Genomic DNA, 25,421 nt, shown 5'->3' on the forward strand with positions numbered 1-25,421 from the left:
TTCACCCTCCTGTGCTCACAGCTGCCCGTAAAGATAGGATTATGAAGGGCCTTTTACAGACCAGGGAGCTGAGGTCAGGGCGACAACTTGGATCAGACCCCAAATTCCAGGCTCTGCACTTCTCTCCCTCGTTGAGCTCTGCTTCTGACCTGGCTGGGAGCCCGCCACCTGAACTCACACCTGGGGAGAATGGAGGGGCCGCTTCACAGCACAGGTCCGAGGCAAGCCTCTCGGCCAAAGACGCACATGTGCTTCTGGGCTGCTGCCACCAGACCCAGGATGCCCAGACAGCCAACCAGTCCCCTCCCAAGATTCCCATCCTCGGCTCAAGTCTCCTCCCACTCCCCTTCCCCACTGGCTCCTCAGAAGCAGGGTCGGGGTGAGGGGTCTAGAATCCTGAGCCGTGCGGCTCAGGGTGCCCTCCCCCCGCAGCTGGTCCTGCAGAAACCAGGGCTTGGAGATGTGTGACACAGGCAAGGAAGGGTTAAACAGAGCCCCTGCCCTCATGCCCCGTGGTCCCTCAGCCCCCCTCACCCCTCATCCCCCAAGTCAGTCCTCCTCCGGAGAGGAAACTCCGGGTCAGTGAGACTCTGGGTGGGGCTTGGAAGGGCTGGGAAACATCGGAACGAACAAGACACCCTACCCCAGCACCAGCGGGGCCCTCAGCCAAAACCTCTCCCTTTTCAGAGTAAATCTGACTTTGCGAGCAGGGGGAGGCAGCTGGCAGGTATGAGGAAGGGAAGCTGCTCCCGTGCCCTGCCCTGCCCCTACCAAGTGGACAAACACGGGAAGCTGAGCCCAGCCCTCCCCTGAACACCTCGCCTGCCTTCTCTACCACCAGACCGCACGGGTGCCAAGAAGACAGTGCTCTCCCCCCATGTCAGACACCGGCACCGATGGTTATAAAGGGATCCATGAGGCCTTTATTTACAACTGAGAGGAGGTAAACACATCTCGTGTAAAAAAAAACATACATACATATTTATATACACACACACACACACCCCCCACACCAGTGAAGTTCCTCGGAGGTACACCAGTGAAGTTCCTCGGAGGTAAATCCACTCTTGGAAGGAGGACGAGCAGGTGGGTGGGGGTGAGGTGGGGGGTGTTGAAGTGAGCCTGCTCTGAGTTAAGGAAACCAGGCTGCTCACGCACATAAGGTACTGGCAGTGGGGAGAGGAAATTATGAAAGAAACTGGGAGCCGTCTTAGAGGTCAGAAGTCAGGAGCAGGGGGAAAGATCTGGACACTGACCAAGGGAGGTTACATCATGTGGATGTGAGCAACGCTGGCTCATCGTGCTGCACGTTCCCTTCTGAGGCGCACGGGGCTGCAGCCCTCCCGCCGGCCCCCGTGGCCACTCCAAGCCCCTCAGAGGGCGGCGATGGCTTTGGCGGCCACCTGGCGGCCCAGGGGCAGGCTGAGGTCCGTGATGGCCAGAACCACCTTGGGGCTGGACATGGCCGACACCTTCACCAGTTCCGATACCTGTCAGACAGACAGAAGCTAAGCAGGGTGGTGGTGGGCGTGATGTCTGGGGAAAGAAGCCCCTCCCTACTGGCCACTGGACCCTGAGTTCTCCCGAGACTTGCTGACCGGCTCTGAGCTAGAGGGGGCCGGCCGGGGCCCGGGGGCGGGGGTGAGGGGGTACTCACGGTGGTAAAGGGCATGAACTGCAGGATGCTGCCTCGGCTGCCCTGCTCCAGGCAGTCCACGCACTCCTCCATGAACCACTGAACAAACTGCGTGTGGGGGCCGGCGGTCCGAGAGCCCAGGATGGAGGAAATGAGCAGGAACAGGTTGGCTGTGTGGAAAAGAGGCGGGAAGGAGAATTCCATGAGAAGGGCTTGGGAAGAGGTCAGATTCTGGGAGAAGAAAGAAGTGCCAAGGGTGTCCCCAAAATGGGGACATCAGAAAGAAAAAGTACTTAAGAAAGCTGAGGGCGAGCCAGAGAAGGACTCGATGAGGGCCTGGGGGAGAGAGGAAAGCTGGCGGTCAGGGGAGATGGGCCAGAGGTGAGGAAGGGAAGGAAGAATAGGAGACGAGGTTCGGGAGCTGGGGTGGGAGGGCGCACCCAGGACTCGGTTCAGCGGATCTCTCATGTTGACCGTGTGGAGCTGGGAGGCTGACAGGGAGCTGCTCATGGACCGGTCGGCTGTGGGGACAAATGCGGGAGCATAGAGGAAACGGCCTCCTGTAATCAAAACCACTGTCCCAGGGGAAGCTCTCACCCTCAGGAGTGGCAGGCCCACACGGAGAAGGTCCTTGGGTCCAGCCACATGGGGCCCAAATACAGACACCCCCACAAGCAGATAAGAGAGAAGAACTAACGTTGGTCAGCACCACCAGGCACCAACCTGCAGGCTGTACACAGGTGAAACCACTAAATCCTCACATCTCCGTTTTACAGACAAAGAAGCAGAGACTAAGATTTGCTAAACTACTAGCCAAGGGCCACTAGCCAAGCAACTAGCCAAGGGGTCTGTGGGTGGCAGACCCTTCATCTTTCCTCTGCTCAAGCACACTAGACCCCAATCCCTCAAGGCCCCAGAGGAAGCCCCAGGCTCAGGAGAAACCTCTGGAAACAGGAAAAACTAAATGCCACAGGACACCCCTTGCCAGGGAGAGGTGATGACATCTAGGGAAGCAGGTGGGGGGGCTGTCCTCCTGACAGGAAGAGAGGGGAGAAGTCCTGTCCCAGCCCAGGCCTGCTCCGGGCTTCAGGGCCCATTTCAGGGGAAGAAAGGTCAGGGCTGTGAGTCAAGGGCACAGTCTGTGCCTGAGGCAGTGAACTCACTGGGGTGAGGGGTGGGGAGGGGCCAGCTGTGCACCCTGGGCTGGGCTGGGATCTGGGTAGCAGAGCTCCAACCCTGAGGGAGAGATCACAGCCACCTCCAGGGTCTCCAGGGCAGGAAACCGAGCAGCCGTAGGGGACAGAGGGGGGCAAACGCCTACCACGCCCCCTCGGGCCAGCCAGAGGGATGCTGGGGCCAGAACAGAGTGGCTCTCTGCAGGCGGGAGCTCCCAGAAAGGAAGCTGCTGCCTGGCCCTGTCCACACACTCACTGGGACTCGAAAGGATATTTGCGTCTTCCTCATTGGAGCTCAGCAGGCGCATCAGCTTTGAGGGCTGCATGTCGTCCAAGGGGAAGAGGCTGATGTAATCCTGGGGGGCAGAGGAGTCACATCACCACCCCTGCACCCTCCCACATCTCCCAGGATGAGAGAGGGGGCTGGAACTCAGCTGGGAGTCAAGTCCCCACAGGCCACAGGCAGTAACTCCCAGAAGGCAAAGTCCCTTTCCCCACCCTCCCACCACCCTAGGGAGAGACCCTCCCCATACAGTGGCCCAGGGGCAGGGGCCATGCCTGGCTGCCTGTGCCCAGGAAGGCGCCTCTTAAAGAAAGGCTCAGCGCACATCTGCGGGCAAGGGAACCGGGAAGGGGTGCCCTCCTACCTCGATGTCTTCCCGGTGTCTCTTCTTTTGGCGGGAGGACGCCTGCCCCTTGTGGGAGGAGTAGGAACTCAGGGCACACCAGACGGCCAGCCTGGCAAAGGGGTCCAGAAGACGGGGGGGAATCAAAGGGGGCTTCTGTGCCCACAGACCAGGCCCCACCCAACAGGGCTTCCCCGCAGTCCAGCTTCCGGGGCGGGGCCCAGGCGGGGCGCCCGACACTGGGCTGGGGGACTGGAGGCGCCGTACGGAACCCTACTTGGCGAGAGCGGTGCCAGGGGGGTCCATGAGGCTGTGCCACTTGGAGGAGTCGGTGAGCAGGCCCGGCAGGATGTGGCCCAGCAGGACCAGGGCCGCCTGCTGCATGTCCAGACAGAAGATGGAGTACAGCAGCTCCACCGCGCGCAGCGTGTACTCCTTCCGCGTCTCCTTCAGCAGCTCCTGGGGGGCAGGAAGGGGACCCAGAAGCTGAGGACCCTCAACACGGGGAAATGACAGCCCACAGCTCCCCTCAGAGCCCAGGAGCGCCCCAGGCGAGGACCGGCCTCTGGAGCCCAAGGAGCCTTCTCGAGCTGGGATTCGCCAGGCTGGGGAGCCAGACAAGCAGACCCAGCTCAGTCCCCTCAGGCCTGTCTCTGGCAGTCTGAGGACGCCTGCTCCCACAGCCCACCCCCAGCACCCCTGTACCTTAATCAGGTTGTTGCAGAACCAGTAGACGCCGCCCATGTGCAGCAGGGTGTCAAAGACGTGGATGGAGCGGCTGTCCACCCACCCCTTCTCCAGCACCTTAGCGAATATGTCCGTCAGCACCTCCTTGATGGGCCGCTTGGGGGGCAGCAGATTCCAGTAGGGCATGGTGTCCATGCCCGTGGAGGGGAACTTAATCTGCGTGGCGGTCTGCTGCAGCACGTCCGCACACATATGCTCCAGGATGGAGCTCATGATCACCACCCTGGGGGGTAGGGAGGGAGGGCCAGCAGGTTCAACAGCTGGGGTGGGAGTCGGGGCGGAAACATCCAGGCCCCACTCCTCCCAGGATTAGGCTTATGGAACCAGGAACCAGGCAATCAGCCCCATTCTGTGCAGAGGGAGGGAGGAGACAAGAGGAAGTTGCAAATCCCGAGCAGACGTGACCCCACCAGCTCTGTGCCAGCACCGAGCCTGTGGAGGGTCAGTAGGGCACTTGCCTCTTAGGTCATTTCAGCAATATAGTCATACTTTTTCTCTCTCTCTCAGTCTCTCCCTCCAACTTCCCCTACCCTCCAGGCCCGGGCCTCCCCATCCTCTGGCGTCAATATTGATAAACACAATCACTTCCCTCTAGGCTGAGTGCTTGGGGGGGTTCCCCACCAGACCTTGGCTTCCTCCCAGAGTAAACTGTTACTTCCAGGACAGGAACCCAAGGGCTGCCCCACAAGACTCTTCCCGGCCCTTGGTAGCTGGGCAAGTATAAGTACATCCAGGAATTTCCTCATGACAGGGGTCTCTGACGGTGAATGCAGGCCTGGGCCTGAGAGCTAACTGTTCAGGGAACACGGCGGGGCGGGAAAGTCACCATGACTCTCATAGCCGCGTTTCCCACCTGTAGGATGGAGCCACAGATTTCCCCGACAGCAGTCAGGGTGCTCAGAATGGATTATATCAGAGAAAACACTCCCTGATTAGTGGCAGGAGGATGAGGAAGGAGGCGAGGAACAGAGTAGGTGCCAGGGGAAAAAGACCCTTCCGATCTCATGTCAGTTCAGAGTTTCGATTTTTTCGTTTAAAAGACATTCTGATGGCTACCTTGTGGGTCATCACTCATAATTTAAGGTTTGATGCATGCCCACATTCATAGCAGCACTAGTCACAACAGCCAAGAAGTGGAAGAAATCCATGTGTCCATCAGCTGAGGAACAGATAAGCAAAATGTAACATATACATACAATGGAATATCATCCAGACTTAAAAAAGCAAGAAAGTCCTGACACATGGATGATGTCGTTGAATTTTGAGGAACATTACACAAAGTGAGATAAGCCCGCCACAAAAGATAAACATGATATGATTTCACTTATATGGGAGATCTAAAGTAGTCAAATTCACAGAAACAGAAGCTAGGATGGTGGCTGCCAGGTGCTTGGGGAAGGGCAGGAAGGGGTGTTGTTTAATGGGTCCAGGGGCTGGAGGAAGGACAGGAAGGGTTGTTGTTGGTCCAGGTTCAGAGTTACAAGATGAAAACATTCTAGAGATGCTCCACAACAAGGTGAATATACTTATTAACACACTACTGAACCGTACCTCTGGACCTGGTGGTACAGTGGAGAATCCACCTGCTGGTACAGGGAACACAGCTTCAATCCTTGGGCTGGGAAGATTCCACATGTCTCAGAGCAACAAAGCCTGTGCGCCACAACTACTGAAGCCTACAGACTCAGACTCTAGGGCCTGAGAGTCACAACTGCTGAGCCCAATCACCCTATATAGCCCACACTCCGCAACAAGAGAGGCCACCACGATGAGAAACCCATGTACTGCAGTGAAGAGCAGTCCCAGCTCACCACAACTAGAGAAAGCCCGCGTGCAGCAACTAAGGCTCAGCACAGTCAGAAAAAAAAAATACTGAACCATTATCTTTTTTTTTGAACTGTTATCTTAAAAATGGTTGAGGTGGTAAATTTTAGATTGTGCATTTTTTTTTTTACCACAACGTTTTAAAAAACCTTATTGGATGGGTAAACAAACCCACAGCCCCCTGAACTCAACATAGCTGAAGTTGCTAGGGAGGTCTTCCAAGTCTCTGAAAAGTCCAGGGAAGAAAAAGTCACAGAAGATGGGGTGGGGGCAGGGTAGGGAGGAGGTGGACAGGCCCACAGCCTGTAAACACTACAGAGGGGCTCCACAGTTCCTAGAGAGGGATAGAGCTAAGATAAGCACTGTTCCCACCAGTGAGTGCCCCCAGACTCGAGCTCTCTGAGGGGAGGAACCCTGGTCGTTTAGGGTCTGGAGTTTGGCACACACACACCGCATGCTGGATTATAAACACGCCCGGCACGAAGACACACACAAGCACTGCTGAGTCAGTGAGTGAAGATGTGATTGAGAATGTGAGTGAGCAGGCGAGCGGCATGTCTGGGGAGGTATGAGAAGAGGGGGAGCTTCCCTGGTGGTGCAGTGGCTAAGAATCCACCTGCCCGTGCAGGGGACACGGGTTTGATCCCTAGTGTGGGAAGGTTCCACATGTCGTGAGCGACTAAGCCCGCGTGTGCCACAAGAGAAGCTACCGCAGTGAGAGGCCCACACACCACAACGAGAGAGTGGCGCCCGCTCGCCGCCACTGGAGAAAGCCCGTGCACAGCAATGAAGACCCAAGGTGTTCAGTGCAGCCTATATAAATAAACAGATGATTTTCCAAAAGAGGGCGAGAGAAGAGGAGGAAGAGTGGTTACTGGCGGGGCTGACTTCTCACGACAGACCCGCAGAGCTGGAGCAGGCAGGGGACGGGCCGCTGACCTCTCGTTGTAGAACTGCAGGGTGTTCTCGCTGTACAGCGGGCCTGCCAGCTGGCGGATCATCTGCAGCGACTTCTCACGCTCGTCCAGTCCCAGCATCCGCACGTGGGCCACGAGCCAAGCCACGGCGCACACTGCCAGACTGCATACCTTCCCCTTGATATTATCCGTGATTTTCTGGGGGAGGGAGAAAGAGTGACTGGGGCCTCCCGCCCCCTCCCTGGCCATCACTTGCCCCGGCCTCTGTGAGCAACTCAGCAGGGCAGTGGGGTCCGGGGCCACGTCCACGCCTCTTCTCACCACAAGTTTGATTTCCCTAAAGTCACCTGGTGAGGGGAGGTAGCTAAGACTATGACTATAGGGGAGGACCAATACCCACACAAGGGCCCCTGGAGGAAGGGTCTTTTTGTTTTCATGAAATGTAGCAAACTATTAAAGACTGTCTGTGCCTTAGGGAAGAGGGAAGGCTGCTGAAAAGGGGGGCTACCTGGATGGACTCAAAGGCTAGCACCCCATTCTCCCAGGCGTTGAGGATTTCCAGGATGGCCGCTGAAATGTTGAGACAGGCTTCGTGCCACTTCATCTGCCTACACGGGGGTGGGGGCGGGGGCGGGAGAAAACACCACAGGATTGGGGGCGTGGGGGGGCTGAGGGAGGGGGTCCAAGCCTGAGCCCCCCACACCCCGGGAGCGGGCGCCCAGCCACTGACACCAGCTTTATCTCCGAGGAGTTGTTGAGCAGCGCCACCAGGGACTCCACCTTGGTGGAGTCGGGCCGGAAGCAGGGGTGATCCGGGTTCAGGATTTTGCCCTCCTCGGGCATGCACGTCTGCATCCAGGTCTCAAAGAAGAACACCTCTCCGCCTGCGCTGGACTCGGACAGAATCACCTGATAGAGGAGGGGGCGGGGGGCGCAGCAGCCTGTGCCTCGGGCCCTGCTGGCTCCGGGCCTGAAGAACGGGGGACTGACTGGTCTGCGGGAGGAGGACGGGGCTCTGCCGCCACCTGGTGGTGTGTGTGGCACAGAAGGACTCGGGACACGACCGGGGGGCATCTGCTGACTGCGCGCTGGCGCCTGATTTTTTGCAGCCAGGAGCACTAACTGGCCTGGGGCGCAGATGTGTGTGGGGCAAGGGTGAGGCGGGAAAAGTGATCGGTTGTTTCTGTCTCCTCTGTACCCACTTGGTGCCCCAATGCTGACCGCTCCCCCTCACTCACCTCTGAGCCATAGGTCTGGGCCACGTGGCATAGCATGAGGAAGGAGATGTCAAAGAGCAAGGCTCGAACCGAGGCCGCCTTGGCTGTGAAGGATGAGAAGGCTGACCCCGCAGCCTCAGGCAGGGGCCCGGAGGCCTTGGCTGAGTTGCCAGGGGCTCAGGAACTACCTCAAGGAAGGTCAGGGAACGAGTGGCTCCTTCAAAGCTCTAAGGCTCAGAATCCTTTTCTTGAGTTTCAGTTGGAACATCATCCCTTCCTTGGAACCAAAGACTCCTAAACCCTCCTTCCCCCGCAACACCTGACCAACTCATCATGCTGATGGAGAGAGACAGACGGTGGTCTGGGAAGAATGCTCTTCCCAGCATGACCCTCTTTTGAGGCTCCCCAAAAGCTCCAGTCAGTCATCCCCAGGGGAGCACACAGCCTCCCCAGGATAAGCAAAGGCATCCTCTTCCTCCCCTGTTCTCTCCCCCACACGCCTCCTTCAGCGCCCCCGGGTCTGCAGTGTGCAGAGCTGACTTACTGCTCTCTTCGCTGCGGTGTGTCGTGAATTCGTTCAAACTGTGGAAGGAATGGACACAGGTGGTATCAACCAGGGTCAGGGGCTCCGCCCACTCAGAGGCGATCACTGGAGTCTGAATTGTGGGTTCAACTTAAATGGAACATCACTGCTACAGATACAAGAACTCTTTCTATTTTTAAAAGATCCCAAGTCCTAGAGAACTGCTCGCTGAATGGAGCCATGTTCTATACATCAAATTCCAGGTCAATCCAAAAGGTCAGCAGAATGTGAGAGCCCCTTATTAATAAGTGGGTATGAAAGCAATCTCTCCCCAGCCACTGTTCAACACCTCGACGCCTCACCAAACACCTCCTCCGCACCAGCCTTGGCTGAAAAGCAAAACACTCTTCACTTTAGAAAACCAGCCCTTGCCCAGTCTCCAGCTAGGATGCTCTGCCCTGGCATCTCTGGGGAGACAGAGCCTCCAGTGCCTTGCCCTTCTTCTGCCCTCTCCTCCTTCAGACATGCCTCCCAGACCCTGGTCAGGGGCTCGACCTTCCTTACTTGATGAATTTCCGGGCGAAAGATTTCAGCTTCCCAGTGGCAGCAGCAGCAGCCAGCAGCAAGTCCAGGCTCTTCCCGGACAGCATGTGGCCCAGGACGCCAAGCAGCCCCTCCGGGGACTTGGAGTGGTCCGCATCCATTGTCTGGGGACGAGACAGGACACCGGTCCTGGAGAACACTGAACTTCCCAGATACAGCCTAGCTGCAGTTTCTCTCTCTGCCTGTCTCCATTCTATGGGAGACCACGACCTGCAATTTACCCTACAACTGACTCCAAGCTGGAAATCTGTTCCCTGAATCCTCTGCTCTCGGATCCACCCTTCTCAGCTAGACTGGGGTGAGGGCAGTGGGGTCAGTGGGAGCCAGACTGGGGTCTCTCTGCTGGGAGACTCAGCAGTTTCCACATAAGCAAGCAAAGCACCCACCACAGCTTGAGGCTGACTGGCAATGCTCAACACACACTCGTTTCCAGGGCACTTCCCTCACCTTCCCCCTTTCTCAGCTTCCAAAGAAAACAGGAGAGAGAGAGAGGTCTGGGGCCTGTTTACCCATCTGGCAGTAGAGGGAACCTGGAAAGAGGGAAGGGCTGACCCTGGGGGCCAGAGATGGGCGAGCTCACTTTCAGGATGTTGGTGACTGTGGGCTCCGCGCGGAGGATCAGCCCGGGGTTGGGCTGGATGTTGGCATTTTCATCTGACTTCAACTGAGGGGCGTGCTCCCGATCTGCTTTGCTGTAGCCAGGACCAGTTGGTCCAGAAAAGGTAAGAGGAACAGAGATTAATTCCTGACACATACCCTAGTCCAGTCCAGAAGCAAAGGAAGATGAGAGTTAAAACCCTAACAGTGCAAAACCCTGGTCTGCAGAAATCAGTGTCTCTTGTCCCTGGCAACCCTTGGCATGGTTCCTGTCAGCTACACTCAAACTCTAGACAAGAGAGAAAAGGCATCCAGCGGCCCAGGCTGGACACGAGGCAGGTGGTCAAGGGGCCCTTGGGCCAGCCCAGGGAGTGCCCACTTACCGCTTGGCCATGAGGTTGTTCATACTGGCCTCAGACAGAAGCCCCTGCTTGCTACACTCTTGCAGTAGGAAATTCGTACAGTCACAGCTGTGAGGGAAAAAGACGATGGGGGATGGGATACAACATCCCTGGGGCCCGTTGCAGGGATTACTGGGTGGTGGGGGTGGGAAATGAGGCCCTGCCTGACATCCTCCTTTGTTTAGGAGGAAGAACACTGTGAGTGCCTGAGGGAAGGCAAAGGGGCTTGGGCTTTCTGCAACCATGGAGTGGCTGCCTCCTGCCCCTGCCAAGGGGAGCGGACAAGCAGACGGTCCCCTGGTAGTGACAGGCACAGAGGGCAGGGGGAGAGCCAGAACTCCTTCCAGTCAAGTCAGGTGAGCAGGGGGCCTCGTACTTGCAGCGCTGGTCGGCTTTGTCCAGCAACGGTGTGAGCTTCAGCAGGAACTCAAAAGCTGTATTGACATCCTCAGTAAAGTCCTGCCAGAGTAAAGTAAAGCCAGACACTGCCATCTGGCTTCCAGGTCCTCCGCTCCGCCCACGGCCTGCACTGTAGGCTCACAAGGACACACTGCTGGGTACAGTAGCCAACAAGTCGGCTGTGCCCACCGCTGGCCTCCAGTGACCCAACGGGAATAGAATGGGGCATCACTGCTGCACCCTGGCCCTGGGAATCTGGCCCTGGGCATCTCGGGCACCCTCACCTCCAGAGCAGCCTGGCTGCCTTCTGTGCGTGGATGCACAGAAGCTCAGGCATGGCCCCACCTCCAGCCCGGCCCCTCACAAGAATGCCCTGCTGCCCAGCTAGGGCCATGTGACCCTTCCCAGGCCCTTTTCTCCAGAGCAGAACCAAGGACTCACCTGTCCCCATGCCCACTCCCCATTTCTATTTTTTCTTTTTTTTTCTTATTTGACTGTGCCGGGTCTTAGACGCAGCACATGGGATCTTTAGTTGTGCATGCACACTCTTAGTTACAGAATCTAGTTCCCTGACCGGGGACTGAACCCAGGCCCCCTGCATTGGAAGTGTGGACTCTTAGCTGCTGGACAACCAGGAAAGTCCCGCCATCTCATTTCTTTAACTCACCTTGTCCCCATGGGAGTATTTCTTCAACTTCACCAAAACCTGTGGAATCTGAAGGGTGAGGTGGGAGAAAAACAGGAAGCTCAATCTCCTCTCTCTCTCACCCAGAACGAAAGGTACACTCCCTCAGTCCCCCTGCTCTGGGTGGAGTCAGGGCCGCTCCTGCCCTGGGAGTGACAGCATTCTAAGAGCTAGATGAGACATGCCGGCGCTCAGCCTCAGAGCCCGGGAGCCTCGCTTCCACGGCTCAATGAGGAAGTGCCCTTTGTGAGAGGGGGCTCCCAGAGCTGCCCAGCACCAACATGGCTGAGGACTGCTCTCATGGCACCTGTGTGCCAAGACACGGAAAAGCCCTGCCAAACGGGCAGAAGAGCCTTGGGGCTTTTGGATAATGGGGGACCGGGCAAGCTAGGCATGAAGCTGGAGGGGAGAAACCTGGGGCAAAGGTCCAGGGGGTTGCCGCCCCTCCTGAGAACCGTCCCAACACTGGCTCCCATAGCCCAGGTACCTTGAGGAAGGTGAAAGCTGTCCACTTGAGCTCCCCTGTGCCCTCAGGAGACTCGATGAGCCCCACGAAGCAGGCTTTCCAGATCTCCAGAACGAAGAGCGGGGTGGGGATATGCTGTGGGAAAACCCGAGGGTGAGCAAGAAGAGGGTGCCCATCCCACCCCAGTCTCCTGACCCTTGGGGATCCGGCAGGTCAGAGCCAGGCAGCATAGACACCTCCCTGACTCCTGAGCAAGAACCAGGGATGGCAGGTGAGATGGCAGAGCCACTCCACTTGACAGAACCACCAGGACTGGGATCCATGACCCACCACAAAGCAGGAGAAACCCTGTATCTCCCAGCGAAGACCAGAAGAATCCTCCCTCCTGCCCCGCGTGGCCTGCCCGCTGTGGGGACAGAGCACCACCCTGGCCTCCCACCTGCATGCGTTTCACCATCATCAGCTGCTCCACCAGGGGCTGCGTCTCGCCGGTCAGGTTCATGGTGCCCTCGAGCAGGACCACCGCGTGGACTGTGGGGAAGCCAGTCTTGTGCAGCTGCTCAGAGTGCATGGACAGCATGGTGGGGATGCTGAGGGGACAGGGTGCAGGGAGCAAGGCAGAGTTGGTGAGGCGGTGAGAGCAGAGGGGTGGGGGCCAGGGGCCATGTCTGCCCTCCCACCCCCGCGGCCTTCCCTCCCTCCCTTCCCCAGGGTCACCCCGAGCGCCGGTACCTCCTAATGAGCATGCCACACTGCTCAGCCTGGCTCCGGAGCTGGGGGTTGCTGAGATTGGCCAGGATCTCTCCAAGCTTCAAGAGACAATGCTCGATGGCCGTCCAGGAGGCTGGCAGAGAGAAGGAAATGCGGAGGAGGATGGGAACCCGAGGAGAGGGAGAGACTGGCCCCAAACCCCAGGGCCCACAGAACCACATGGGGAGGCTTCCCCTAAGGATGGCATGGAGGCTGGGGACCTGAGGGCAGCATGCACTGTTTCCAGAAGGGCGGGTGAGCATTAATGATGAAACCACCAGAAACGATTTCCAGAGGCCCGACTTCGAGGGGTCGCTCGCAGCTGACTTTGGAGACGAGGCACAACAGAACACAGGCAGTGACAAAGAGAAGTCCAGTGGCCGGAACAAGAAGGTAGCCCCAAGTCATTTCAAGAGTGGGCCAGCCTTGCAAGTGGCTACCGCTCTCCACCCCAGTCAGGCTGGATTCCTAAACAGCCTCTGTGTTCAGCCGCTCCCTATCTGGGCCTTTGCTCTCGCTGGGCCCCTCCACTCACCTCTGCCTCTCATACTCTCACTGTCCTTTAAGTCACTGTTCAAGCCCCAGCTCTTTTAACAATTTACCCAACTGGTCCAACCCACTGATCTCCTACTCCTAAATGCCTGAACTCATGATCTACACTGTATAGTTTAGCACTTAATTGTAAGTCATTTATCCTAGTTAACACTTTCAGAGGGTCAAATGAAGAATAATGGCACCAACTAGCCCATTAACCTCCATGTAGCATGGGGGGAAAAAAAGAAGAAAAAGATAAGACCTGAGAGCCAATAAAATTAAGTCAAAAATTCATTCATTTTTCAGCCAATAAACATTCATCAAGTGCTCACGATAGATAAGAAACCGTCCACAGAGCCCATTTTTTCATAGTGATCATCTTTCTGGACTTCTCACAGGCAATAAACCATATTTTCAGAAGTGATAAATACACGAATCCTAGAACCAGTTCTTCAACCAGGTCCTAAAGATCTATCTGGGTGTAACCCATTCCAGCACTCTCATTACAAAGAACAAGAGTTCCTTCCGTGATCCCAAGCTTCATCAGCAAGACTGTGGTCTCTGGGCCCCATGTCCAGCAATACCTGTCTTCCCTCCCACCAGGTGATCTGTCTGATCCCCAGGCTCTGGAGGGTTCCAGGATTTAACATCTGCACTTGAGTTGAGAGGCAAATGGCACAACGGGCCCGACAGCAGACCGGTACCACATTTAAAGGGATCTTTTAGGCAACACTCAAACACAAACGTCATTTGCTTTCAGAGGATGAGTAACATGAAGACAAACACAAGGATGGATGGTGTGCTTGTCTTGTCTGCTCATTTTTTCCACGTATACTAGATACTAGCCTTGCTCCCCACTAGCAGGTATGCTCGTTGAGGGCAGGGACCCTGCCACATGCTCCTTTGGTAGCCCCCCGCCTCCCCACCCCCAGCACCTGGCACAGTGCTGGGCATACAATAATGCTCAGTAAATACCTGTTGGTTGATTGGCTCGGGTGCCACCCTGCCCAAGTCCCTGGGATGTATGCAATGCTTATGGGGAGAAAAAAAAGGAAGTGGGATGATTTCAGATCCTCCTGGAAAAAAGTGGGATGGCATCCTGCCTCTCCCCTCTCAATTAAAGACCCAGCTATGGGAGTGGTGGCGGGTGGGGCTCAAGGAACCAGGGGACATACAGGCCTCCTCCAGTTTGGCGATATGGAGCAGGGCCCGGTTCTTGGTGCTGCTGAGAGTCTTCTCCAGGCGTTGCAGGCACATAGCAAGCTGCTTCTCTCCGGCCGCTGGGGTGCCAGCCTCCAGCCCCTCCCGGAGCCGCTCTGCAGAGGCTGCAGTACAGCGCAGCAGCCAGTGGAGGGCGCTGAGCAGGGCCCGGCACAGCCCGATGCACTCCTCCGCTTTGCCGTGACAGCTACCAGGAAAGGATGCAAAATCTGTCTCTGCTCCAAGGCTGAAATCCGACCCACACCCATGTTCCCCAGAGTGCCTGGCCCTCCCTTACTAGGGAAGAGACTTGGGAAGCTAGCGAAGTCCTGGGGAAGACTGCCCTGTCGGCTTCCACTGGGTAAGATTTCAAATGAGCTACTCCAAATAGAGCAGAGGCATTTTAGCCCTAAGAGAGTAAGTAGAAAAGATGGGGATGGGTGGGTGCGAAGAGCAAGTGGGGGAGAAGTGTGGGAACCCACAGAGATGGTTTGAGCCTGCATGCCAGGAGCTTCTCCTTTACACTCAGATAATGCTGGAAGGTTGCAAGCCCCTCGCTCCTGCCATTACCTCAGTCGGTCACAAAACATGTCCATGATATCCAGCAAAGCCTGGACACACAGGTCCCGGGAAAAGTCATCAAACTGTGGAGAGAACAGAGGCGATGCGATGGAGTGTCCCGGTCACCCCACATCCCCGTCTCCCATATGAAGCAGCTGGCACCTTCAGGAGCCCTGCTCATCTTTCCTCCAACCACAAGATCCACACTCGGCATCCTTTCAGTGTTGGAAATTGGCTCCTAATTGCCAGCCCCCACTCTCTAATGGAAGGCGGCCATGCCAGCCAGAGGTACGCTGTGCTCACGGTCCAGCCCCAGAGGTCACATGATCAGAGCAGTCAAGGGGGTGGGGCCCCATATGTCAACACCGTATCTCTGTCCCCCGCCCCCCAACCCAGGCTGTGAGTGGCTGTGGTCGTACCTTGCTGATAGCTGTGAGAACGGAGGAGTAGGACACCATCTGGAGGGAAAGAAGAAAGATAAAGTTCAGACAACGGGTATGTGCAATCGAGAGGAACAAACATTGACACTTAAAGTTGCTGCAGCTATCTGGAAATCTCAACCCCTTCAAGAGGCCTTCCACAAGCCCCATAGACAGGCAGTAACACCAGGCATTGTGCCCATCCCTGCTTCTGTCAAACTCACTGTGACTGACAGCACCAGCATAAATGCACCGAGAAGATCATTTGGGGGATTCAAAGGGGCCATGTTTCATGCCCTCCTGCCACTCACTGTTCACCACACAGCACAAGGTTTGCTTGCTGGTGGGCAGAAGAATGGAAACGCGTGAGGTCATGATACTGCTACTACTCCTACCAAGAGTGATTTTATTTGGACAAAAACTGGAGACATACAAACTGTTCCCACAGTGAACAGGTAGCATTTACACTTTGAAATCGGTAGTGAATTTCATTATACACACTCATTCTCTAGGACGCCTCTGGGACACCACCCAAAGCTGAAATCCTTCCTTCAGTGCTCTAAGCAATCCCTTTAGACCCGTCATGACACCGTGGACACCTGCTGCCCCACCAAACTAGAAGATCCTTGAAGACAGTCTACGTGTCTTCATTCTACAATGTCTGCAGAATGAATACGTAAAAACACACCCTCAGAGCAATATTTCCCAAAGTAGCTTCCAAAGCGGCACTGTCCAACAGGGAAGCCACCAGCCAGCCACACATGGCTGTTTAAGTTTAAATTAGTTAAATAACATTACAGATTCAGGTCCTTAGTCATACTAGCCTCATTTCAGGTGCTCATCAGCCACATGGGGCTAGTGGCTACTGTACTGGACAGTGCAGATATAGAACATTTTTTTTAGTATTTTTATTTATTTATTTGGCTGCACTCGGTAGAATATTTTTTATCATTGTAGAAAGGTCTATTTGGAGATGTTGCTCCAAAGGGTCCTTAAGATGTTAAGAAATTTTATACATGCACACACATCTACAGAGCTTCTGCATGAAATGCATTTGAGAAACTCTGAAATAAACATATACAAAGAGCTATCTTTTTTTTTTCTTTTCAAAGAGCTATCTTTAAAGTAAAGGATTCTTTCAGTAAAGAGCTTTCCTTACTGTAGTACTCCTCTTACCCATTAATGTAACTTGTACACAGTGAAAATCTCTAAGATCACTGGAGGTGAGGCAAGCAATACTTTTCCAACTTATTGACCAAAGAATCTCATTTAACATAACTGAAAGGCATATTTTGCAAAATGCCACCTGAACACTGAGCTCCCTGAGAATAGAAACAGTGTTAAATTTATGTTTCCCCAGAACTTAGCCCGAGGACTATGACATAGTAGGTCCTCAGGAAGTTTTTATTGCTTTCGATTGATGAATTCTAGTAACTAGCATTCTAAAAAAACTTTTACCTTAACATAATTTTCTATTAGTAAAACCTACTTATCACCATTATAATATCAGAGATGTAGTTCAAAAGAAATAATCTGGCCTGAATGAAACCAAACTTTACCAGGAGCTTTTAAGTTGTCGTATTTTTTAAAAAATAATTATAGCATGCTGATCAAATATGAATAAGACTACAGAAAATAGTTCCAACTCTACACTCAAAATCAGTGGCAAAATATATCAAAATGAAAAGCAGAATACAATGATAGAAACTGTCAGGCTAATCACCTGCCTCATAGAGGAAGAGAAATTTCCAAAGATTTAAAAGAAAGCTAAGTCACCCTCAGTGACTCAGTATGGTGAATTTTACATGCTTGGCAATGCCTTCCATGTATAATTTCTCCATCACGTGAACAGGCTGCTCTCCGTTCAGACATTTTTTAACCAGTATTTCTTGGATAAAGAGGAGCAAAACACACAGAGGACTTAAATACACAAATTAGTGTTTAGTGCCACTCTCAGCGGATCCTGCTGTGAAGCCATAGTTGGTGTCTGACAGTGGCCAGAAAGTTGGGAGCCTGCCTGGGCAGGATGACTGTAACGTTCCAGGCGAGTGTTTGTTTATTTATAACTGATGTCCCCATAGCAAGAGCTTGGCAGTGAAATGAACCTTGCTGGATACCAACCTGAAGGGGGAGCTGGACATTCCCACTGGAAACTGACCCCAAACTACAAGAGGAAACTCCCACATCTGTACGTTTAAGGGATGCCATCAATTACTGTGAATTTATGGTCTCCAAATTGAGAATTCTGTTTGGTAAATTTCTGCTAACAGTATTAAGAGAGGCTTGCTACTTCAGAGACCTAAAAATACTTCCCACATGGTGAACTGTTTTTCACAGCAGGACTTATAACCTATCCCAGTCCTAATATATCTATCAACACAGAAGCTCTAACCTACCACCAGCCTCCGAGACTGGAGCCCATCTACAAGGCCCAGAGCACACCTGGCCAGCCCAGAGGGACCCTGCAGCTGCTCTCTAATCCCCTCTCTTCACATTCTATGCCCTCAACTGCTCCTAAGTGCCTTCTCCATGCATAGATAGCACTGGACCAAAGAGCCTCTTGACTCTGAGGGGAGAATAAATTACTAATTTTGCACTGCACTTTTTAAGTCAGGGAGGTCTTTCAAATATATTTATTTCTCGCTCACTGGTACTTCAGCCTCCACTCTCTCTTGCCTTTCCCATCAGTTTACATATCTCAAGATTCTTCTATTTTTACAAGAACCTCCCGCAGACCCTACACTTCCAATTAACCACCACACTCTCTTCAGTCATAAGGGTTCTCGACCCTCTACCTCCCCAGCTTCCGTTCTCAATGTGACCCACTCCAATCACTTCTGTCCTTACCACCACTGCGTGAATCTCTCATTAAGCTCATCAACAAACTTGTTGTCAAATCCCATAGATACTTCTCAGTTCTGATCTCACTGACCTCTCAGCAGCATCTCACACCAGGGAACACCTCCTCATCCTTCGATCCTCTCCTCCCTGGGCTTTTCTTTTTTCTTTCTTTTTTTATATTTTCTTGGCCACACTGCACAGCATGTGGGATTTCAGTTCCCTGACTAGGGATTGAACCTGCGCCCCCTAGAATGGAAGCTCGGAGTCTTAACCACTGAACCGCTAGGGAAGTCCCCCTGGGCTTTTCTCAATATCACACCTTCTTGCTTTCCTTCATTCCTCATTGGTCCCTTCTTTGAACATTCCTATGAGGAATTATTTTCCTATGTATGTTCCTGAAATGTGACTGGTTCCTTAGAAATATGGCTTGGGTCACTTCTTTGTTCCCTCTGCATGCTCTCTCTGGGTAAATCTCATCCATGCCCATAGCTTCAATTATCACCTGCGGCTAACAACTCCTAAACTGCCACTCCAGCATCAACCTCTCCTTCCGCGTCTCCAACACTGATGTTCAACTGCGTACTGAATGTCTACTCCCGGACAACCCACACAGGCACCTTCCATGAAATGAGGTCAGAATCAAATAAAGCATCTCCAACCTTACCTGCAACCAAACCCTGACAATGGTCCTGCTCTTCTCCCACTGTCTCCCTGAGATCCCATCAGCCATCTGATATCCGAATCAGAAACTGAGACACTAGCCTTGATTTCTTCCTCTCCTGCACACCCTTCATCCAATTAATCACCAAACCCTCTCAGTACCACTTCCTAAATTGTTCCTAAATTTATCCTTTTTTTTTTTCTGCTGCCACTTCTCAAGTTTAAGCCAGTATCATCTTTTACCTAAATCACTGCAACAGCAGAAATCAGGGGCTGGAAAATGACAGCTTGCAAGCTAAATCTGGTTCATCACCTTTTTTTGGTAAATAAAGTTATGTCAGGGCACAGCCTCATCCATTTATTTATATGTCACCAGTATGGGCTTCTGAGCAATAATGATAGAACAGTGGTAACAGAGACCATACGGCCAGCTAAGCTGAAAGTATTTACTATCTGGTCCTTTACAGAAGAAAAAAAAAGCCACACTAAACTGTCTCACTGCCTTCTGTCTCACCTCCCTCCAACTCATTCTTCAAACTACAACCGGAGTGATCTCTCCAAAATTAACCTACAAATTCCCCAAATCCACAAAGTTGAGGAAACTCCAATCAAAATGCAATAGGCTTTTTTAAGAATTTAACTTGATTCTAAAATCTGACTGGAAAAGAAAAATGCCTGAAAACAGCCAAGAAATTTTTGAAAAATAAAACAACTAAGGGAATACTTGCCTAACAAGCATCAAAAATGCTTCAAAGGTATAGTAATTAAAATAGTAAAGCAACAGTCCAAGAAAAGACAAATACGTTAATGAAATACACTAGAATGTCAAGAGATAGACTCTCGTCTATCAGAGAATCTAAGATATAAAAAAGAATGGCTTATTCAATTAAGGCATTTAAGCTAATTGTCTATCTATTCAGAAAAACAAATAAATTTGGATCTCGTCCTCATATCAGAATAAATTCTAAATGGGTTAAACAAAGTGAAGTGTTGGCAGAAATGAAAGATTATATTTGGATCCTTGGAGTAGGGCAGCCCTTATGAAAGACAAAAGTCATATAGAGGAAAAAAGGCAATTAAATCTGAAAACAAATACATTTTTAAAATTCTAGGGAACACCCTGGTGGTCCAGTGGTTAGGACTCTCCACTTCCACTGCCAAGGGCCTGGGTTTAACTCCTGTTTGGAGAAATAAGTTCCTGCAAGCCACGTGGCACTGCACTCCCCGCAAAAAATATAAATAAAATTCTGCATGCTAAGAAAAGAAAACAAGTTTAAAAACTGATAGAAAGAAAATTTAAAACATAAATAACAGACAACAATTACAAGATACAACATATTAAAAGACACAAAAATCAGTAAGAATTCTTGGGGTGATAAAAATGGTCTGAGTTGACTGTGGTAATGGTTGCACAATTCTAAATATACTAAAAATCAGTGAACTGTACACTTTAAATGCATAAAATGTATGGTATGTGATTTATGGGCTTCCCAGGTTTCTCAGTGGTAAAGAATGTGCCTGCCAAGCAGGAGATGCAGGTTTGAACCCTGGGTCAGGAAGGTTCCCTGGAGAAGGAAATGGCAACCCATTCTAGTATTCTTGCCCGTGAAATCCCATGGACCAAGGAGCCTGGTGGGCTACAGTCCATGGGGTTGTAAAGAGTCAAATACGACTAAAGCGACTTACCACTTACGTACATACACAAAATTCTTACTTAAAAAATAAAGAAAACAAACTAATGATAGAAAAATGGGCAAACAAAATTCATAAGTAATTCACAGAATGTATACAAAGAGCCAATAAGCATATGAAAAAATACATTCATCATCACAATAGTGGATATACATCTTATAATATGTTGTAATTTTTTGTCTCTCTGGAAAAAAAATGTTAAAAGATTCAATGCTGGAAAAGGTGTGGAGAAATACTCTCAAGCACTAGGGAGCAGGTGTAAACTGACAGAATCATCTTTTGAGGGCAATCTGCAGGATCTATTATAATTTAACATATGTGCACTCTTCAAACCAGCAACTCCATTTCTGTGTATCTATTCTAGGGAAACAGTGCCAGATATGCAGAGAGGTTAAGTATAAGAACATTCAAAGAAACACTGATTATAATGGTAAAAAATTCAAAACAACCTAAATTAAGTATATATGGAAGAGTATGCAGCAGTTAAAAAGAACAAGGGAGGGACTTCCCTGGTGGTCCAGTGGTCAAGAGTCTGCCTTCCAATGCAGGAGACACAGGTTTGATCCCTGGCTGGGGAACTAGGATCCCACAAGCCAAGGGGAGCCCATGAACCACAACTAGAGAGCCTGCAACTACTGAGTCACAGTACTCGAGAGCCTGTGCTCTGCAATTAGAGAAGCCTGAGAGCCAAAACTAGAGAAAGTTGGTGCGCCACAACGAAGACCCAGCGCAGCCAAAAAAAAACAACAAAGTAGATGAATATGTGCTAACATGGAAATGAGACTTGATGCCAAGAGGAAAAAGGAAGCATAAGAACTACGTGCCAACTGAGGAATACTACTCAGCAAATTTAAAAAAGGATGAACTACTGACATATACAACAACATAAAGCTCAACAACATTTATGTTAAAAGAAGACAGAGCATTAAGAGTTAATACTAAATACGAGTTCATTTCTATGAAATCCAAATATAGGCAATATTAATCTATGGGTATAGAAAAAGATGCTGAAGCTGAAACTCCAATACTTTGGCCACCAGATGTGAAGAACTGACTCCTCTGAAAAGATCCTGATGCTGGGAAAGATCGAAGGTGAGAGGAGAAGGGGACGACAGAGGATGAGATGGCTGGATGGCATCACCGACTCAAAGGACCTGAGTTTGAGTAAACGTGGGGAGTTGGTGATGGACAGGGAGGCCTGGCGTGCTGCAGTCCATGGGGTCGCAAAGAGTCAGACACGACTGAGCGACTGAACTGAACTGAATAGAAAACATTTAGTGGTTACAGGAAGATGGACTAGAAAGAGCACAAGGAAACTTTCTGGGAGAATGGAAATGGGTCTATCTTATTTTGGATGTTAGTGACATAGGTAGACACAGTTACTAAAACTCAAGGTTAATTCAAAAGGAAGAATATTTTAATAAGCCTTTCATTTCAAGCTAAATATCTGATGTGCAAGGCCAGATTTTCTTCAGCTGAAACAGCCTATTGCAACAATTGAATGCAGAAGCAGCTATGAGAATTCAGCTGCAATCTATTAAGCCAGAATTAAAGAGATCTGCAAACATGTAAAACAATGCTACTTTCCTCACTCGTTTTTGGTTTGGAAAATATGGTTACTTTTTCATTAAAACGTTATGTATATTAATATACAATGGGTTTACTTTTTGTTACTTTTAAATACGTATTTTTTCAATTTTTTGTTTTAATTTCTAAAGTGGTAAATATGAATAGATATAATACACATAAACAAAAGCTCTGCAGGAGTCTCAATTTTTAAGAGTATGAAATGTCCTAAGGCCAGAATTGCTACTCTAGCCATTGTTATTGTTTAGTTGCTAAGTGGTGTTCCAACTCTCTTGGGACCCCATAGACTGTAGCCCACCAGGCTCCTCTGTCCATGGGATTTCCCAGGCAACAGTGTTGGAGTGGGTTGCCATTTCCTTCTCCAGAGGATCTTCCTGACCCAGGGATCGAACCCGTGTCTCTTGCTTTGGCAGGCAGATTATTTACCACTGAGCCACCAGGGAAGCCCTACCCTACTCTAGCCATATATCACGTTATTTTCAGTTCCTAAATATCATGTGATGTTTGTCTCCCAACTGTTGCATATTCTTTTCTCTCTGCTTTGTACACTCTCATCAATCTCTTCGGCTAATTCCCACTCAACACTCAAGTCTTGGTTTAAACATCACTTCCTCCCTGGTTGCTCAAGCTGGGATTAGGTATCCCTCCCATGTACTCCCATAGTACTCTGTCCTATATCATAATCCCATCCTGTGATTGACTGCTTATTCACATGCCTATATTACTCACTAAATACCTGTGTGCTGGGATTAGACCTTGTTCACAACTAAATCCACAGGGCATATGTGAATATTTATCGATAGAGTAAATTAATGTAATATTCATCATAACCAAGGGAGGAGTATTATTTTCACAAGAAAACTGAGGCTCAGAGAAATAATGTGTTCAAACAAATTCACCTAGAAAATTTGAGCTGACAACTGTATTCCAAGCCTTTCACCTTCAAACCCTGTCTGGAATAGGCAGAAGAGTTTACCTGGGAACTAATGGCATACTTCAGGTAAGACAGGATGAGAGGATTGGGGGAAGGTCCAATCATGGCCTGCTCCAGTAGTGCTTCTGCAAGAAGAATAACAAAGGAAAACTCAGTGTTACAACATTTCTGGGTTTAGCCCTCCCATCCTTCCTTCCTACTTCACTTAAGACCTGCTAGGTTGAGAATGTCCCAGGTGGCTCCTTTGGGAAAGAATTTCTTCATGTTGACTGCCCACTGGTAGTCACTCCATCGCTCCTTCCAAGCTTGCAAAATGGCTTGCTTCAGGTTCACCACCTTCATGATTTCACTCTGAGGAGACCGGGCCGGTAGCGGTCAGCCTTGAGGTTGGAGAAATCAAGCTAGAGAAGGGGAAAGGGATTCTGAGGAAAAGAACCGGGCGGGGGGATAGGGGGTGGAGCATAGACTTAGATGGAATGGAGTCGATATAGGAAGATTAAAGGGAAATAGAAAGGAAAAAAGGGGGAAAGGGGCAAAACAGGGATCCTATTAGGCTATTCCCTCCTGAACCATTCTTTAAACAAGAGCAGTAAGAAGAGGGTGCCAAAGGGGCTTACTACAAAGAATAAATGGGCAGTAAGGGGTTAAGCCAGCTTCGGTTGCCTAAATATGCCCTTAGCTCTGGCTGCGTCCCTCAGTCACTACTACCCCAAATCCAGATTTCTGCCCCCCCCCCCCCCCATTTCCTCCACCCTCCCCAACCCTGAAACTATAATTCCCTATTTCCTTTCCATCCATCACCTCCCCAAATTTAAGCCTACCGGACAATCTAGTTCTAGATCCTAGGTGTCGCCATTTTGGCACTTATAAAAGAGCTAGCTCTCTATTGGCTGACAGTAACAAACATGAACCAATAGGAAGGCAGCGAGACACCGGTCATACCACGATGTCTTCTGGGAATTGCAGTTCCTTGGACTCAGCTAGCGCGGAAGCTGCGAGAAGCTAGTCAGCCCGCATTGTTTCTCTCCTTGAGGGAAAGACGAGTAGGAGCTGAGGATCTCGGAGACTCAGGAGGCTTAAGGGGAAAGGCTCTCAAAAGGCCTACCGCAATCAAGTTTCTTCTTGTAACGTCATTGTCGACCGAGCATTTAAATCATATTCTGACACACTTTCATTGCCCACTAGTTAGTAGGCACAACAGGGGTGTGGCATACGTTCATCCATAGGTTTTCTCTTTGCTGGCTCTTTCCCGCCCCCCCCGAAACCCCCGGATTTACCAGAGTTCTTCTCCTTTCCTCAACTATATTCCAAAGCGACACTGAGTCTCTGTCATTTGATCACACCTCACCCACCCCTTCACCCTAAAATCTGACAGTTCTCTCAGAATCTCCTGGCACAGCCAACTGCTTGACTAAGGGAGAAGTAAGGAGGAAACTGAGATTTAGGAAATCTAAGATAAGGAAAGTCTAAAAAAAAAAAAGAAAAGTCTAAGAACCTGTCACAATCAAGAGGGCCTAAGGAGACATGATGACTAAATGTAACTTGATATCCTGGATGTGATCCTGAAACAGAAGAACCTTAGATGAAAACTGAACAATCTAAATAAATCCCGGACTTCAGTTAATAATAATGTATCAATGTCAGTTAATAATAATGTATCAATGTCAGTCATTAATTGTAACACCTACCATACTAAGTAAGAGGTTAAAGGGGTAGGGATTGAAAGTGGGGTATATAGGCATCCTGTCTCTCTTCAATATTTTTCCTATAAATCTAAAACTAAAATTCCTTTTAAAAAAATGTTTATTAAAAGCAGTATGATTAGACTTCCCTGGTGGTCCAGTGGTTAAGAATCTGCCTACTGATGCAGAGGACACGGTTCTAGCCCTGATCCGGGAAGATTCCACCTGCCGAGGAGCAACTAAGCCTGTGGGTCACAAATGCTGAGCCCAGGCTCTGAAGACCAAGAGCCACCACCACTGAAGCCCGCAGGCCCTAGAGTCCATGCTCTGCAACAAGAGAAGCCACCAAAGTGAGAAGCCCACAGACCACAACTAGAGAGTAGCCCCCTGCTCATCTGAACTAGAGAACGCCTATGCTCAGAAACCAAGGTCCAACACAGCCAAACATAAATTAATTACTTTAAAAACATGATGTCTTGCTTTAACCTATGGAACTACATTATAGATAATTATGTCCAGTGTTTGGAGTATTAGCCTTTCTCCAACCCTCCTTCCCCAGTGAGAAGCCAAAAGTAAATGCTACCCACCTCTGACTCGAACGGCTGAGCCTCTCTGCACACAGCCCTCATCCCTGTCCTGCCCTGTGGATAGATCTCCACTAACATTTACAACCAGAAGTACATTTACAACCCAAACAAGCCAGTGTCCTGCCAGCCCTATTTTCAGCCCTCCGTCCCATACCACA

The 25,421-nt window shown here is 50.8% G+C and overlaps 1 protein-coding gene and 1 non-coding gene across 5 annotated transcripts; both read right to left on the reverse strand.

The window, feature by feature from the left end:
- Positions 1–900: 900 nt before the first annotated feature.
- Positions 901–23,873, reverse strand: MED24 (mediator complex subunit 24). 4 transcript variants are annotated; one of them, XM_061143941.1, is made up of 26 exons: positions 23,816–23,873; positions 23,207–23,395; positions 23,037–23,119; positions 15,281–15,319; positions 14,871–14,944; positions 14,276–14,508; positions 12,549–12,660; positions 12,256–12,406; positions 11,838–11,951; positions 11,333–11,380; positions 10,643–10,725; positions 10,249–10,335; positions 9,849–9,960; positions 9,230–9,372; positions 8,687–8,724; positions 8,164–8,246; positions 7,656–7,834; positions 7,434–7,533; positions 6,948–7,123; positions 4,143–4,407; positions 3,715–3,896; positions 3,459–3,549; positions 3,068–3,167; positions 2,077–2,157; positions 1,658–1,806; positions 901–1,490 (listed from the first exon to the last, which is right to left on the reverse strand). In XM_061143941.1, exons 2-26 carry the CDS (start codon positions 23,334–23,336, stop codon positions 1,374–1,376), a joined length of 2,970 nt encoding a protein of 989 aa, XP_060999924.1. In that variant the 5' UTR covers positions 23,337–23,395; positions 23,816–23,873; the 3' UTR covers positions 901–1,373. The 4 variants fall into 4 exon arrangements, with proteins under 4 accessions (XP_060999924.1, XP_060999925.1, XP_060999927.1 ...); XM_061143942.1 differs by having other exon boundaries at positions 23,207–23,416; positions 23,816–23,854; XM_061143944.1 differs by having other exon boundaries at positions 23,207–23,345; positions 23,816–23,851.
- Positions 8,326–8,429, reverse strand: LOC133058217 (small nucleolar RNA SNORD124). Its single transcript, XR_009693317.1, has one exon. It is a non-coding gene; the product is annotated as a small nucleolar RNA SNORD124 (small nucleolar RNA).
- Positions 23,874–25,421: the final 1,548 nt, after the last annotated feature.

Source organism: Dama dama, chromosome 5, assembly GCF_033118175.1.
Source record: "Dama dama isolate Ldn47 chromosome 5, ASM3311817v1, whole genome shotgun sequence".
NCBI lineage: Eukaryota > Metazoa > Chordata > Mammalia > Artiodactyla > Cervidae > Dama > Dama dama.